This window comes from Giraffa tippelskirchi, chromosome 3 (genome assembly GCF_054371585.1).
Source record: "Giraffa tippelskirchi isolate mGirTip1 chromosome 3, T2T-mGirTip1v1.2.pri, whole genome shotgun sequence".
NCBI lineage: Eukaryota > Metazoa > Chordata > Mammalia > Artiodactyla > Giraffidae > Giraffa > Giraffa tippelskirchi.
In genome coordinates, this window is record NC_137277.1 from 108,641,834 (window position 1) to 108,660,127 (window position 18,294).

At 35.9% G+C, this 18,294-nt stretch overlaps 1 protein-coding gene across 8 annotated transcripts in view; it reads right to left on the reverse strand.

Annotated features, from left to right (window-relative positions):
• Window positions 1–18,294, reverse strand: part of EPC2 (enhancer of polycomb 2) — a 250,165-nt gene that overhangs the window by 27,903 nt on the left and 203,968 nt on the right. For 7 of the 8 annotated variants that reach the window (XM_081580544.1, XM_081580542.1, XM_081580541.1 and 4 more), the window contains 4 exons: window positions 11,267–11,473; window positions 3,494–3,642; window positions 2,595–2,727; window positions 296–487 (listed from right to left, as the gene is read on the reverse strand). In XM_081580544.1, the coding sequence (XP_081436670.1) occupies window positions 296–487; window positions 2,595–2,727; window positions 3,494–3,642; window positions 11,267–11,473 (681 nt within the window). The remainder of the gene's footprint in view (window positions 1–295; window positions 488–2,594; window positions 2,728–3,493; window positions 3,643–11,266; window positions 11,474–18,294) is intronic. The other variant, XM_081580538.1, reaches the window with a different exon arrangement.

Consider the following 18,294-nt stretch of genomic DNA (forward strand, 5'->3'; position numbering starts at 1 on the left):
GTTTCTAATCATCTGTTTCAAATATGGAGGGACAAGGTAGAGATGCTCATTTTTATCAAAGGGAGAGCTTAAAACCACCTAAATGCTACACAATAGAAATAAAATATATTCAACTGATAGAAAATAACAGAAAGCAAATACCATTTCAGTAACTACATAAATAATGTGGAAAATGTTTATGTTATAACATTAGGTGAAGAAAGCAAGAATCAAAACTCTAAGATATTATGTTTTAAAATACAGCAATATAAAAGACTAGAAGAAAATGTCTGTAAAATAGTTTTAAAACAAGCACCTGTGGAAATTCATCTTCCTCTGAGCTGTGAAAGTCATATTGCTTAAGGTCACTCTTATTGATCACAGGCAAGGTCTCAGGAGTGGGCTGCTGAGATGTTAGCACAGCCTCTGCTTTAGGCTTCTTTGGGTACTTCTTCTTTTGACGAACCACATCAGAAGCCTCTTCTTTCAAAGACAAATGATGCGGGTGCTGTTTACATGATGATTTTTCCCCCAAAAGGAAGAAATGAAAATCATTTTAGAAATCATAAAAAACTATACTGCTCTTTGAAAAAACATACATTTCTACCCAGGAGGTGATTTTATGGTTTTAATATGCAGAAACTATTATGTGATGATAAGGTAGAAAGTGCTTTGCTTTCACAAATTACAGTGAAAAATAATTATGACATTTAAATTTATTTTTTTATATTGTTATCAATACTTTAAACTAAGATGTTAGTGATTTTTTAAAAAATTCCTCTATTATTACGCAATCCAGTATTTAAAACGTATTTAAATTCTATTTTAATTTTATTTAAGTCTACTGATTAATGATGAAAATTAACTATTTTTATTTTCAAAATGACTTGAATTAGATTATAAATTCATTAATTCATTTCTATGCTTATTTCCAATTTTTAAAAACACCTACATGTGGAGTAACTTTTCTGAGACAGAAAGCTTATTAATTAGGGGAAAAAACCTTCACTTTTTAGAATTAATTACCACCTTAGCTGAACAATAATCAAACTATCTTCAAGTACCCCACAGTTCTTTGGTGGCATGCAAGAGGCTGTCTGGCAGAGACTAACTGGTGGGTAGAGTCTAGAACCCAGCTATCCTCAACAGAGCAGCTGTTTCTGTTTTAATATACTGGCATTCTTTTTAATTAATAAGAATCTACTTTAAAAAGTTTGAAAATGACTGTTCTAAGCATCAAATTACAAGCGCTAACAAAGTGTAAAAATATTTAGGAAGTTTTACACTTTTTCAAGTAGCTCAGATTTTCATTAAAACTATTTTAGGGTCAAAAATGTTACACATGATGAAAATGTTGCTGAAACACTGAGTTATTGAGATATAAATGCTTTCATACAATGGGCATGGCTATGACATCAAAAAGAAATCCCCAACTTCTCAGAAACTACTTATATTTTAAAGTAGGATGTGTGACAAAGGAAATAGAGTTAACTATGTGAAATGCAATCATATTTCTAAAATTAGTATTTAAAACAGTGGGTGTTTAATCTTGGAGGTGATCTAAGATTAAGAATCAATATATAATACAAAGGCTGATTCTGCAGTAATTTGGGGTTGAGATTTTCATATTCTATGCCTATCAATAATATGTCTAGGAAAAGCATTGATTTAGAACTGGATTTTTAAAAATAATGTACAAAATGACATTTATTGTCTGGTTTATGGCAAAGTAAGTGTGATTTAAAGGGTAGGTGGGCTAGATGCCTGTGATTAATAAGAAAGAACTTTGGTGTTTGAATTGACACAGTTGAATAATGGAGGAGTCTCCCTACTCCACATTCTTCCTTGACCTTTAAGAAAGAACCCATGAAAAATAAGGATTGTGCACATTTTTAAAAGATGAATTTTCCACAAACACCCTAAGCCACTTTTAAAATCTTGCTACACAGCAGAGCTCTACTGTTGAAAAGCTCAGCCAATAACCTGTTTCTTTTTAAAAATCTCAGCTCTTCACAGGTTTTATTAGTTTTTGCATTTCTCAACTGAATGTTTTTATACACCAAGTGAATAATGAACAAATGTAACTCTTCAGTCTAAGAAACTAATCACTAGTCTCTTTATTAGGAAAAAATTGAGTTCTAGAAGTTACAGGACTTTTTCAAGTCAAAATAAACAGCAACTGATAAATGTTGGTTTTGGCAATGGTTAAGGACAGTAACTTTGAACAGTCTCAATGAAGAAAGGTTTAATTGTGATGCTTGCCATCACAATGCAGGATTTGCTAAGGCAGTGATAATAACTAAGCTGTAATTACCATTATTCTGTAGGGATGCAAGATAGCAAAGTTGAAAACACATGGTTTTTGGTGTTAGACCTAGACTCAAAATCTTAAATCTGCCACTTAATAACTATATGATCTAAAAGTCACCCAGAGGTAAAAATCTACCTCAAAGGGATGTTGTAAGGATTAACGAGTCAACATGCATGTAAAAAATCCTAGCAAAGTGCAAAAAGTAGGAACTCAAACATGTTAGTAATCTTCCTTCTTAACCAAACTATTGGCCCAATTGTCCAGTCAGTATTATCATACATGCTTCTCCCCAGAAGATACTCACCTTAGTTTTACATTCTTGAACTTTGTGATGATTTCCATTATGAAGAGTCGCTGGAGTGGCATATAATTCTTTTTCTGATCTATTGATCTTCACTTCATTAAGGATTTCACCACCATAGTCTCCTAAATGATATCTTGAAAAGGAAATAATATATAAGAAAATGTTACAGTTCAAAAATAAAAAAGAAATAAAAAACCAATGATACATCATTTACTTGGAACACAACTAATCAAACAGAGCCAACAATTAATCAGATTATTCTTAAGAGAGAAAAAGTATGGGAATAAAGAAGCTCATATTTGGGATTTAGTAAAAACAAAACAACTCCCTCTCCTAATCTCTAAGATACACAGAAGATGGAATCTTCATATATTTCATATTTTCAAACACTGGGAAATGATGTTTTACAACGCTTACCTCAGGGAAACAAACAAAATTTTGTTAGGTTTAGCAGAGTCTATTTAATTATGTAGGAAAAGGATTATTACATCAGTGAATACATTTTCAAAATGCACCGAAACAAGTGTTTCCTAACTAATCAAAAAATAAAATCAATTAAACATTTATTTCTCTCAAATTTTAATAGAAACTTTAATACAGAGAATGGGACAATAGGATCTCCTAGTTCTTTTCTAAATGCAATTAAATGATTCTGCAAAAACAAGAAAGTTAAGTGTAACAGAGGACCTATACTATACACAAAAATATCTCCCAAATTTGCAACCCAAACTGGCAACTTAATGGTTTAAAAACAAAAAGCAAAAACTAGCAATCACAATTTTCAAAAAATATAGATATTGTTAGATAGTCAATTTCAATAGTTATAAAGCTGAAATTTGGTTACATTTTGCCTTTCATTTGATTGAAGTGTTACTGGTGTGTAAGAGTAGCAATGTTACCTTTTCTCCACAACTTCTAAGGTTAAGTGCAATAATTCTCGTTTTGTTTTCTCTCTTCTCTTAATCATTTCCAAAATTGTTATGGCTCTACTAAATTCTCGTCTCAGTTTCAACATCTTTTCATAAGAGGCTTCATCATTCTTTCGATTCTATTCAAAATAGTAAGTTTAAAAGAATAAATCCAACTGTCTACATTTCCAGCTTCATTCATCAAAATCTTATCAGACCCAAATTCATTCTATAAAAGCAAAATGTTAAAAAAAAACACACACACACATCTAAACAGCAATTACATTAAGAGAACCTATTTAACTAAAAAAATATATAAATAAGCAAATATCTCAATAAATATGCAGAAAAAAATGTTGCCAGCTGTTAAAAAGATGGAATGACACAGATGGGATAATTCCAACATAAACAAAATTTTTAAAGTCTGCCTGAAACAAAAACTACTATATCAAAAAATGTAATTTTTTCTTATTGTTAAAAGGTCTTTTTCAATGACAGAGAGAAACAGTCCTGTCAAATCAAGGTTATCTAAAAATAGCCAAAATGAGTTGCTATTCATCCATTCAGCCTTCTAATTGCGGGCTAGCCAGTTCAATACACTACAATGTAAAAATTCACAATGACAAGCAAAGCTTCACTTTAAAAACTCAGATATAAAACAGATTACAGAATATAAAGGATCTCAAGGAATGGAATTACCATGCTGAATGTAGTAAAACCTCCTTGCAGAGTAGAAAAGAGATCTACTAGTAAAAGGTCTGAATTTCATTATAAATTCTTACTTTGAAGTGTCCAAAGTAACTTGAACTAACTCACAGGTAAAAGTTCTAATAACTAGAGAAGGCTCAGTTATAATTAGCAGCAACATCTGCATATAAAAGTTACTGTTAATAAAAATATTTTATTCAATCAAATAGCCACAGAGTTCTTACTTTGTATTAGGTGTGGAACTGTCTGTTTAAAAATAGACCACTACCACTCCTCATTCTGTATGTTCAGACAGACTGCATTTAAGCAAGCTTTCCATACTTGACTTAATGAAGCAATGTGACATTAGAAATCTGAACCCAAAGAAAGCCAGGTTTCGTATCAGAGGATTATAAAAGAGAAAATAAAACTTGAGGAAGATACAAAGTTTTACTTTTTTCTTTTGTGTAGCTTCTTGTATTTGAAAATTAATCATTACCTATAAAACATTACTTAAACTAAATCTCATTAAGGTAAGGTAGTGCATACTGAATATTAAAAAATATTATGTTATTAATAATAAATCACCCTTTAATCTTATCCAAAGGAAATATATCACTTTCTCCCTTCAGTAACATATGTGACAAAAGACAAAACTCTAAAGCACAGTTTTAAGCAAAATATTTTGTAATCAGGCAGCAGTTGCACCTTATGATTAAAAAAAATGAACATAACCAACAGCAAATATTAAAATACAAAGTACTTGAATACTTCAGTACTGATATCTATAAAAAGGGTTACACATTTCCCCTATCCTCAAAATATTAAAATACAAAGTACTTGAATACTTCAGTACTGATATCTATAAAAAGGGTTACACATTTCCCCTATCCTCAAAATCCTCCTCAAAAGGCTTAAAGTCTAATAAGAATGAAAGAAATAAAAGTTCAAAAGATAAATAACACCAGCTGAACAAAAAGTGCACCAAAACCTTTTCAAGTTGTCCTCCTCTTCACTAAATGTTTCTCTTGGACTATGTACTTCTCCCCCTTCTTACTCATTCATTTCCTGCTCTCTTTAGGCCCAAATAAGTAGCTTCCCTCAGAGAATGCAATAACAGCCCACTCGAGTCCTCTTGCCTGGAAAATCCCATGGACGGAGGAGCCTGGTGGGCTGCAGTCCATGGGGTCGCTACGAGTCAGACACAACTGAGCGACTTCACTTTCATTTTCCCTTTCATGCATTGGAGAAGGAAATGGCAACCCACTCCAGTGTTCTTGCCTGGAGAATCCCAGAGACAGGGGAGCCTGGTGGGCTGCCGTCTATGGGGTCGCACAGAGTAGGACACAACTGAAGCGACTCAGCAGCAGCAGCAAGTAGCTTTCCTAACTTTTCTTTACCCCACTCCTGCCCTTTCTTCTATTTTTACCTTTTATTGTGAAATAACTTCAGATTTACAAAAAAACTACAAAAATAGTATAAAAAATTCCCATATTACCTTCATCCAGATTCCCCAAAGGTTAATATGTTACCTTTTCTTTATATATATCTCTCTATGATGTATATACCGGAGAAGGAAATGGCAACCCACTCCAGTACTCTTGCCAGGAAACTCCCATGGACAGAGGAGCCTGGTAGGCTGCAGTCCATGGGGTCGCTAAGGGTCGGACATGACTGAGCGACTTCACTTTCACTTTTCACTTTCATGCATTGGAGAAGGAAATGGCAACCCACTCCAGTGTTCTTGCCTGGAGAATCCCAGGGACGGCGGAGCCTGGTGGGCTACCGTCTATGGGGTTGCACCGAGTCGGACACGACTGAAGTGACTTAGCAGCATGATGTATATACACCTTGTTACGGACTGAACATTTGCATCTCCTGAAAATTCCTATATTGAAACCCTAACTATCCAATGGGATTTTTATTTGGAGGTGAGGGCTTTGGGAATCCTCATGAATGGATCAGTGCCCTTATAAAAGAGACCCCAGAGAGTTCTCTTGCCCCTTCTGCCACATGAGGACACAGCAAGAGGACCATCTATGAGACAAGAAGCGTGGCCTCAACAGACACTAAGTCTGATAATACCTGGATCTTGGACTTCCCAACTTCCAGAACTGAGAAATAAATATTCATTGTTTAAGCCACCCAGTCTATGTATTTTTGTTACAACAGCACAAATGGACTATGACACACATACATGTATGTATATAAACACATACATACATACATATATAACTTATTAGCAACAGTATTTTTAAATATTTTTCAAGAAAAGTTGAAGATATAATGCCTTCATCCCCTAAACACTTTAATGTATATTTTCTAAGAATAATGATAGTCTCTTATACAATCTCAGTAACATTATTAAAATTAGGAAATTAACACTGATATAAAAACTATTATCTAATTTATAGACTCTCCTCATATTTCACCAATTGACCCACTAATGTCCTTCACAGCAAGAAATACAACAGTTAGTATATACAGATTTCCTGTATTTATATAATGCTGCTATAAAGAACATTAGTGGGACAATAATAATTTTATTATTAATATTTATTATTAATAATAAATTCTTTCCCAGTCTAGGACCTGATTCAGGATTAAAATTGAATTTAGCCGTCATGTCTCTTGCTGTTGTTCAGTTGCTCAATCATGTCCGACTTTTTGCAACCTAATGGACTGTAGCACACCAGGCTCCCTTGTCCTTCACTATCTCATAGAGTTTGCTCAAACTCATGTCCACTGAGTCAGTGATGCCATCTAACCACCTCATTTCTGTAACCTCCTTCTCATCCTGCCTTCAATCTCTCCCAGCATTAGGGTCTTTTCTAATGAGTTGGCTCTTCGCATTAGATGGACAAAGTACTGGAGCTTGTTTCATCATCAGTCCAATCAGGGTTGATTTCGTTTAGGATTGACTGGTTTGACCTCCTTGCTGCCCAAGGGTCTCTCAAGAGTCTTCTCCAACACCACAGTTGAAAAGCATCAATTCTTTGGCACTCAGCCTTCTTTACGGTCCATTTCTCTTTAATCTCCTATAACTTGGAATACTTCCTCTGTCTTTCTATAGTGATGATGATCTTGATAGTTTTGAAGAGTAGAAGCTATTTATTTTTGTAGAATGTTTGTTAATTTGGGTTTCTTTGATGTTTTTCCACAATTAAATTGAGGTTGTGAACTTTCGGTATGACCATTACAGAAGTGAAACTGTGTCCCTTGCTCATCACACCAGGAGCTCAATGATACCTATTTGTCGGATTACTGCTGATGTTAACTTTGATCACTCAATTAAGATGGTGCTTGCCAGGTTTCTCTAGTCAAATTACTATTTTTCTTTTATTAATTAAAAAGTACACTGTGGGACTTAATATAATCAAATTTCTCCCATCAGTTTATCATCCGTTAATTCTAACTTTTGCCAGAAACAATGGTAGTTGGCAAATGATGATTTTTGAACACCATCATTCCATTGACATTTGTAAGTTGGAAATCTATGGTAAGGAAAAACGTTCTCTTTTATCTATCATCCATCCATTCATTTATATCAGTATGGACGCATGGGTTACTTTATGAGTTATAATCCATTACTCTCCTTATTGTGACACACAAACTTCCCCAGATGTGATCAGCAGAGTCACCCTAATTTAAGCTGGCTCCTGAGGCCTTTTGACACTGCTCCAACATTTTTTCATCATATTTTTATATTCTGGCAAAGCAGAATGTTCCAAGTTTACCTTTATGCTTTCCTAGTACCAGACCTGAAATCAACCATTTTTTTTTTAAGGAGCCCTGGTTTCCTTTAATGGAAAACAGTATTTTTACATGCTACTCTAGTTGCTTCTCCGGAGTAGGCAATGGCACCCCACTCCAGTACTCTTGCCTGGAAAATCCCATGGACGGAGGAGCCTGGTAGGCTGCAGTCCACGGGGTCGCCAAGAGTCGGACACGACTGAGTGACTTCACTTTCACTTTCCACTTTCATGCATTGGAGAAGGAAATGGCAACCCCCTCCAGTGTTCTTACTTAGAGAATCCCAGGGACGGGGAGCCTGGTGGGCTGCCATCTATGGGGTTGCACAGAGTTGGACACGACTGAAGCGACTTAGCAGCTAGTTGCTTCTATATGGGAAATCCCAAAAATGGAGGAGTCTGGTGGGCTCCAGTCCATGGGTCACAAAGAATCAGACACAACTTAGCAACTAAACAACAACAAAATACCAGCCATGTAGCTTCTTCCTTTTCAGATAACATCTTCATGAATTTTTGGAGTTTTGGGTAATTTGGGCCTCGTTCACTATTCATCTCTGTCAAAACCAGATCTTGAGGTTTCCTCACTGTTTTAGAACATCTACATTTCTGTCTCTTGGCCTGAAGACCATTTCTTATATTGTCTTCAAAAGAAGGCTAGATGGTGGTGGGGCAGCAGGTGGGGAGGAGTAACTGTGGTTTATAACCTGACCAACTCAGGCAGTCGATTTTAGCTTTATGTAAAGTACTAGATTGATGGAGAAGGAAATGGCAAACCACCCCAGTATCCTTGCCTGGAAAATCCCATGGACAGAGGACCCTCGTGGGCTACAGTCCATGGGGTTGCAAAGAGTCGGGCATGACTGAACGACTAACACTAGTTGCTTCCATATGCTCTAGGTGAACAGAACTAGGAAATAAGCCTATAATACATTTATGTACATAAACAAGCACAGATTTATATCTATTCCTAGCTGCAGTAATATTAAAATCTGTAAGTTCAGAGCAACATCTTTTCTGTGCTTTTAAGATGGTCTACTCCCTATATTCTAATTTACTCATTCCCTTTACCCTTCTCCACAACCAACTCTGTTTAGAGCAAATTCATGTCTTCCTATTCCAGTTACATATTACAGTTTTGATCAACTGCCAAATCTCTAGGGAAGCGGTTCTCAAACTGCTATAATTTACAGTTAACTAGAGATCTTTGTAAACCAAGGCTAATTCACAAGTGATTGTTACGTGCAGCCAGACTGAGAACCACCACCCTGGCAGTTTGCTCTCCTGACTATCTTGCTTCACCTGGGCCACACAGGAGGAGAGAAGGAAGGCACAAATGTTAATAGTTTTACCTGTGGGTTAAACACATAAATGTATGTGCTGATTCAAGCCTTCCCAGTCAGTGCATTCAGACACGCTGGCACCTTAACATCATCTCACTTAAGAATGTTCTAAAGCACTTAAGCGCTCACAAACTAAACATTAGTTTAATGATTAAAATTAAGTTCTAGACTTCTAAGCAAATATTTCAGAAGTCCTTTACTCTAGCCTTTGCATCAGCTATTTATATAGTTACTCACTCTGGAATGTTTTTAAGTTTGTGGTAATAGGAAAGGAAGCAGAGAACCTCTGTTACCTAGTATTCATTTTTTGCATATCCCAATATTTGATCACCTCTTGAACACCCAGGGTGCTCATTCTCGATTGCTTTCCCAATTTTCTCATTTTAAAACTCAGACATTTCCAAGAAACAATAGTATATGTGAAGGGGAATAATCTTTGGTCCCACAACTAAAGACAGAGAAATAAAAAGACCATTGAAAAAAGAAAATGTACCATGCTAGAGATGAATATGAAAATAACAGATAAGAGGAAGGGTAGGAATCACAGCATCAGGAAAATTCTGGCCTAGTTATTATACAATGGAGAAATGCCTAACCACAGGAACTTGTTTCTAGCAATTCTCAAAACATGCTGGTTAGAAAACAGTGATTTAACTTATTTAAGAGTAAAACACATTTAAATATTAGGAATATTATTTTCTATGTCAATAATACTGCTATTTTAAGTACTTCATGCTTATCCATTAAAAGAAACCCAACAGTACTTTTCCCTCAAAATACATTGCTCAGTTTTGCAATACATCTGAACTAATTATATTTCTCTTAAAAATTGGAAATTCAGATTTTTCAATAATTCAGATAAACCTTTCCTTCCTCATATCCAAATTTATAGAACTTTACTGTATTTACAAACTTATCTCATTATAGTCTTTTCTAAACAAGGCATTAATCTTCATGAAATATCTAATATCTCTGTAGCCAAGAACCAAAACACCAAATTGAAAACTCAGTCTCGGTTAGGGAATGTCATCTACATTTGGGAAATCCAAGAAATAGTTATAAAAACTAGTTGTTAACCAAAAGAGTTTCCCCTAAAATGTACTATCCCTGGCAGCTGTTATGCTTCACAGTTGTTATATTAACAGCTGACAAGAACAAGCACTCCATGTTAGGAGAAACAGGAATCCAGAGAAAATGCTGTACCTCCAATTACAATTCCTTCCGTTTTTTTATATTTATATGTTCCTAATATTCTACAATGTTAAGAATGTGTTACTGTGTCTGGTGTTTATTATTAATTATGAGAAGTAGAAGACAGTGACTACCCCCTCTAAAATAATGTTTTCTTCTTCACCATATCATTTCACAGCATGAGACCCAGTTTCTCTTAGAATTCTGGCTCATCTTGCTTCTGAAAGCCAGGTGAGGACAAGTTTGTCAATTTGAAATCTGACACAACTGACAGTTCAGAAAAGGAGAAAAAAGATTTCGTTGTCTTACTGTCTAACTTGTGACTGTTAGCAGAACAGGCTTGACAATGAACCTTTACCAACTTCCCATGCCCCCACAGTAGTTAGAGGGAGTAAAGTCCTTTTTTACATTCATGATTTAGAACATGGTTTCAAAGGAACTCTTAAGCTTCCATATAGAGGAAATGTATAGAATGTACAGCTTACTGAAGAACTCAAAACTCCTGTTTTCTCATAACACGAATTTCCTCATATCACTTCAATTGCGAGCCTAAAATGATATAATCAGTAGATTTATAAAGCTCATAGGTATTAAATAAACATTAAACAAACATTGCAAACAACTGGGGGATAGCGGCTACTGAAGAGCAGGCTTTCTAATATAAAGTTCAACAATGTCATTAGCTTCACTTTATGTCCAAATTACTCAAAATTACTCAAGCTATTGGCAGAAAAAAAAAAATTGGTCTTAAATACTATCTAGGTACATTCAGTTAAACCTAATTTGCATATTACCTTTCGAGTTTGCATTTTTTCTGTTCTCCTCCGAAAGGCAACATAAGGGTCATTGTTGGTAGAGCCATCTCTTTTCTCTTGTTTTATCTGAGGAATGAGGGATGGTCCCCTGCAGTTTTTACGTTTTCTCACCCAGTAGTCATATACAGCTTTAATAAGGTAATCATCTTCATTTAGCAGCAGTTTTGCTTCTTGAAGTGTTACAAGCTAAATAAAAAATAAAAACTGTCATCAACTACAATCCTTGGGGAAAACATTTAAAGATTAAACTTTGTCTACAGGAAAAAAAATGTGATCAGTCTAACAGTTATGATCAGGTATCATGATGGCAAAAAACATAATTCAATTCAATCTAACAAAGAATTTATTAGTAAGATTTACCAAAATTAGAAATTTGCCCTAAGAGGTAGTAGTGAGTTCTACCACTTAAAATATTTAAGAAGCCTCAATTAATGAGAGGTCTACAACAGATTTATGACCTAGGTAAGTCTTGAACTAGAGACATCCAGAGTCCTTCAAAATTCTGATACTCTGTGATTCCACACACTGGAGGATCTACTGGTCTTCGTCTACTAGCAACATTAAGTGTTTCTGTTTTTCAACAGAAAATAGAATTTACAGGTGGTTTCTTTTTACCTCCCTCCAAAATAAATGATGAATACTTTCTAATATACTGCAAACTGAATACACACATGACTCCTCTGAAGTTGAAAAGGACAAACTTAGCATGTTTCCAGAATTTTCAACACTATACAATCTTGAATTTTTTGTACCAGTCACATACAAAACAATTTCTCTAACAAAGCTGATTAATACTAGAGAATCCTTATTCTCAACACTCATCTTGCTGATGACAATGTCATTTCTGGGACAGTGGTATCTCGGGGATCTCTCTCTCCTTTATCAATGCAGCCAACATATGTTGATACTACCTCAAAAGTAAAGCTTGTAAAAATTTGCTTGGTCACATCTGTTTCCCTGCTCTTTGTGAAGATCAGAGAGGCTAAAAAGATGGATTAGGGGTTACAAAGATCCATTTGTAGTGAAGCTTAGAAAAAGATTATGGAGTTTTAGGGCTGTGAATGTTTATTGAAGTGGTGGTATCCCAATCTTTTTACTTTTATTACTTTAGAGATGAAAATTCATTTTCAAAACAAACTGAAATATCTCCTAAAACTTGGAAATGGGAGGGAAATATCACTGAAATTTTAAGATCAGCATACTAATCAATTTGGTGGTTGTATGAATTCATTTGAAGAAAGTATGACTTACAAAACAAATTTTTTGTATGATCTGATTTCTCATATTGGTATTACTTGATGGAATAAATGTAATGATCATTTGGACAATGATCATTTGGACTTTCTGTCCTATGATGGTGACTACTAGAGCTAATTAGTTGGCTTCTTATTACAATTTGGCTGCCAAGATGGTGTGACTACAGGAACAGACTACCCTGACAATATCAACTCAAGTATTCTAGTCCATGTGACAGTTACTTTTAGTGCAATACAATTATAAATGGCCATTGTTTGGTTTATTCCAAGTCTCAGTGGAGTCAGCTTCAGTGCATCTGAGAGACTGAGTAACATGGTCTCTAAAGAGCACAACCAGAGCCTGAAACATGAGACCAAACCAAAAGAACCAATATTTTCCAAACATCAGCCTGAAGTGGACACTCCCACTGTTAACTGAAGTTCTCTGGAATGGTAGCAGAATAAGAACAGAGCTTTCTGGATCTAACAAAATTCTACCACATGCTTAGAGCTTTGTAGCATAACTAGTAGCTCTGGGGACCAAGGGAAACAGTGCTGTGATACGTTGCATGTGCTTCAACTGTTTGGTCTTTCTGCTTCTGATAAGATTTTATACACTTCACTGATTAAATCAAGAACTTAATCTAATCATGGAGTGGGGAGGAAGATAATCTCTTTCCATCAACCCACAGAATATGGTGAATTTCCTATACAGCGTTATCAAAATAACACTGCTTCCTATCTTTCTGCAGGAGATGTCAGGAGATTAAAACAATGCCTCAGATTTTCTTCTCTTGGTGCTTCTTGCTCCTGCTAGAAATGTCCTGCCTGGTGGCTAATTACCCTCTTTACAGCTGAGGTAATAAGAACCCAATACACAGTTTAAACATTTTGACATTACTTTTCTGGGTTAACTGTATTTTCTCAGTCAACTGCTGTTTTCATTTTATTGGATAATTTTGGTTTTACTCATTCTGTAAAAATTAGCATTAGTTATTCTAGGGCAACTAGTACCAGTGCCTCTCTACTATCACGGTGACAACATTAAATTTGACTGGCAAGATCTATTTACAGTTAAAATAGCCACAAATTAAGCCACATGATTAAAAATCTACAAAAAATCTACAAAAACAGAATACCACCACTTTTATATCCTAAGAAAAAAGTTCTGCCATTTAGCACTTCATCCACTAGAAAGCAGTGGAAACTACTATTTAATTGGTAAAAGGATCTGTGATAAATTTATGATTTCCAAGACAGCTCTGACTTACTTGACTTACTTATTTTGAGGGTAAGGGATGAGAGATAAAAATTATTCTTCTTCTAGACTGAATACTCATTGGAAGGACTGATGCTGAAGCTGAAGCTCCAATACTTTGGCCACCTGATGTGAAGAGCTGACTCAGTGGAAAAGACCCTGATGCTGGGAAAGATTGAGGGCAGGAGGAGAAGAGGGCGAGAGAGGATGAGACGGTTGGATGGCATTGTCAACTCAATGGACATAAGTGAGCAAACTCAGGGAGAGAGTGAAGGACAGGGAAGCCTGGCATGCTGCAGTCCATGAGGTTGCAAAGAGTTGAACACAACTGAGTGACTGAAAAACAACAGACTGTAAGTAGCTCCATGAGCACAAAGATCATTTACTTTGCTTATATACAAAACTCAGGCTTCCCTGGTAGCTCAATGGTAAAGAGTCCACCTGCAACAAAGGAGACACAGGAGACAAGGGTTTGATCTCTGGGTAGGGAAGATACCCTGGAGGAAGAAATGGCAACCCAATCCGGTATTCTTGCCTGGAAAATTCCAGGACAGAGGAGCCTGGCAGGCTATACAGTCCATGGGGTCGCAAACAGTCAGACATGACTGAGCATGCACACACATATAAAACTCATAGTTTAGAAATTTCAATAAATGCATAAATTTAATATTTAATACACAAATGAATAAAACACATGTAAAAATTAATGCTTTTACATAAAAAATAGACAGTTAAGCAGTAAGTCCAACATTACTATAACAACTACCCAACAGTCCAATAACAACTCTCAGTCCATCATTTGTGCTATAGATTGTGGTTAAGATAACAAAATAAACTTTAAGACAAATCCAGTACCTAAAGAAACTGACAATATGGGAATTAATGTAAGAGACACAAATTAATAAGAGAAGAATGTAAGAACTTTGGAACTGAGTATTAGTGCAGTAACCAAGAGGACACAATCACAAAAAACTCATCTGGAAGTGCTTGTGTTGGCAGCTTAAGGTACGAGAATAAATTCTGAGGACAGATATCAAAAGAAATAGCAACAAGTAAGAGGCAGAGGAGCAAATGGAAGAGGAGATGAAGCAAGAAGAAGAGTCAGGAAATGTGGAGATTGGCAACATCCAAAACTACAGGGATATTAAGTAGGACGCAGACTTAAAAAAAGGCTCCTGGATGACAATTAGGAGGCCATCAATGGCCTTAAACAGTACAGTATCAGTAAACTAAAATGGAGTAATAGGTAAACCATATGGCTTATTTTTTGAAAATGTTTGTTGTTCAGTCAGTCATGTCCAACTCCTTTGTAACTCCATGAACTGCAGCATGCCAGACTTCCCTCTCCTTCACTCTCATCCCTGAGTTTGCTCAAATTCATGTCCATTGAGTCAGTGATGCCATCCAACCATTTCACCCTCGGCCATTCGCTTCTCCTGCTGCCTTAAATCTTTCCAAGCAATCAGGGTCTTTTCCAGTGAGTCAGCTCTTCACATCAGGTGGCCAAAGTATTGGAGCTTCAGCTTCAGCATCAGTCCTTCCAATGAATATTCAGGGTTGATTTCCTTTAGGACTGACTGGTTTAATCTCCTTGCTGTCCAAGGGACTCTCAAGAATCCTTTCCAACAACACAGTTTGACAGCATCAGTTCTTCAGCACTCAGCCTTCTTTATGGTCCAACTCTCACATCTGTACATGACTACTGGAAAAATCATAGCTTTGACTATATGGACCTTTGTCGGCAAAGTAATGTCTCTGATATGCTGTCTAGGTTGGTCATAGCTTTTCTTCCAAGGAGCAAGGGTCTTTTAATTTCATGGTTGCAGTCACCATCTGCAGTGATTTTGGAGCCCAAGAAAATAAAGTCTGCCATTGTTTCATTGCTTTCGCATCTATTTGCCATGAAATGATGGGACGGGGTGCCATGATCTCAGTTTCTTGAATGTTAAGTTTTAAGCCAGCTTTTTCACTCTCCTCTTTCACCCTCATCAACAGCCTCTTTAGTTTCTCTTCACTTTCTAACATTAAGTGGTATCATCTGCATAGCTGAGGCTGTTGATACTTTTCCCAGCAATCTTGACTCTAGACTGTGCTTCATCCAGCCTGGCATTCCACATGATGTACTCTGCATAGAAGTTAAATAAGCAGGGTGACAATATAGCGCCTTGATGCACTCGCTTCCAAATTTTGAACCAGTTTGTTGTCCATGTCCAGTTCTCACTGTTGCTTCTTAGACCTGCATACAGGTTTCTCAAGAAGAAGGTAAGGTGATCTGGTATTTCCATCTCTATAAGAATTTTCCACATTTTGTTGTGATCCAAACAGTCAAAGGCTTTAGCCTAGTCAATGAAGCAGAAGTAGATATTTTTCTGGAATTCCCTTGCTTTTTCTATGATCCAATGGATGTTGGCGACTTACCTCTGGTTCCTCTGCCTTTTCTAAATCCAGCTTGTACGTCTAGAAATTCTCAGTTCACATAGTGTTGAAGCCTAGTTTGAAAGATTATGAGCATTACCTTGTTAGCATGTGGAATGAGTGTAATTTGAAAACGTAACTGTGACTAAAAAAAAAAAACGCCAAAAAACAGAAGGTGGTAGTTTATTGAGAAAGACAGGCTCAAGTGAAAGGGCTGTTTTGGAAATAGGGACCCTTGGCACATTTTTGGGCAAAAAGAAAAAGACTGAAGAAATGAGAGAAGAGATCATTGAAGACTGAGTATTCAAGGAACATATAGGTACACAAGAAGAGTTAGAAATTTAGGGACTAAAGATAAGGGATTTTAAAAACCCACAAGATCCTAAGTTTTGGGAGTCACTGAAGAGAGAATGAATATAGTATAAGATCATCTGAAGTTAAGAGATTAAGTTTTAGAAAAATTAAACTTGAGAGTCTGTGGGTCTAGATGGAGAATCCAAAAGGCAGCACAAGAAGAGAAAAAAGAATTATCCTGGGGCTTAAGAAAGAGGTCAAAGCTAAAGGCATACGTATTTTATAATACACACAAAAATCCTCAATGAGGTGATTAACCCCCAAATAATCAGGATATGAATACCAAGAACAGAATTTTAAGAAATCTTAATGTTTACAGCAGCTGAATGAAAAGGGAGTCAGTAAAAGAAAATTAGAAGAAATCGTCATAAAAAATCATTAAGGAAACCAAAAGGGAATGAACTATATTTGAAAGACCAACGGTGATGACAATTTTAAGAAATGAGAGCTCAAATAAGACAAAAGGATGGGGGCTGAAAATAATCACGGACTCTGGCAATGGGAGTTTTCAATAATAACTTCATTGCAACAGTATCCACAGAATAGTGGCAGCAGAAGCTTTTGCCCCAGTCCATCTTTTATGTCTTTCTCTACCAATCTTATAAATACCAGTTTAACTATAAACTTGATTCCTTGCCCTGGAATCTGGTATTATACTGGCTCGCAAAATGAACAAATAAAGAAACCCATGAATTCCCAGATCAGACACTTGGAATAAGGTCTGGCTTTTGATTGATTCGGAGAAGGCAATGGCACCCCACTCTCTGGTTCTATTAATAAGACCACCTTTTCATTCCTGTGGCAAAACCTTCACTTTCCTCTCCTCTACAGAAAGTAGATGTTCTCATGCTGAGAACCTAGCCAACTGTTTTATGGCCTGGAAGTTTGCATGTGAGCACAGAGAACTGAAATAGGATGATGCTGATTATTGCTGTTGGTCAGTCACTCAGGCATGTCCGACTCTTTGCAACCCCATGGACTGCAGCACGCCAGGCTTCCTTATCTTTTACCACCTTCTGGAATTTGTTCAAACTCATGTCCATTGAGTCGGTGATGCTTTTATAGTGGATAGTTAATTGCACTGTTGACATGTTTTTTGTTTATCCTGTACTCAGATGGTGAGTTCACAAAGGAAAAGCTTCTGTCACTTGCCTTGTTCACTTGAGCATTAAATAAATATTACTAACTGAATGAAAGAAAGCAAACTACAGAAAAAACAGTTGCAAGCTTCTGATGACATAATTTCAGCCACCATGAGAATTTCTGAGCAATCATGGAAAACAGTAGAAATAACACAAGTCTGATCAAGCCTAGGATTACTAGGAAAATTTACACATAAAGAAGAAAAACTGAAACTATATCTGATGCTAGTGATCAAAATCCTAGGAAAACTGTGAGCACTAATTATAATGAGTTTCACCTTGATGATTAAAACAAATTTCCAATAAGAAAAGACAACCTCTCAAAAATACAAGTAGAATTATTTTTCATAGAGGAGATTTTTTACTATACAAGATCTATTAATAAGATTAATAGATAATAATTAAGTCCTATTAATAAGATAATTCGGTCAAAATAATCCATCTTTTCTTTTCGTTTTTTAATTTTTATACAATTAAGTTGAATTTTACAAAATTCAGTTTTAATGCATTTTTTTGGTTAGTATACTTCATATTACTTTCCATCAAAATGAGTTGTGGGGAGACTGGTAGACAGGCTAAATACACAGCGAAGTCATTTTACAA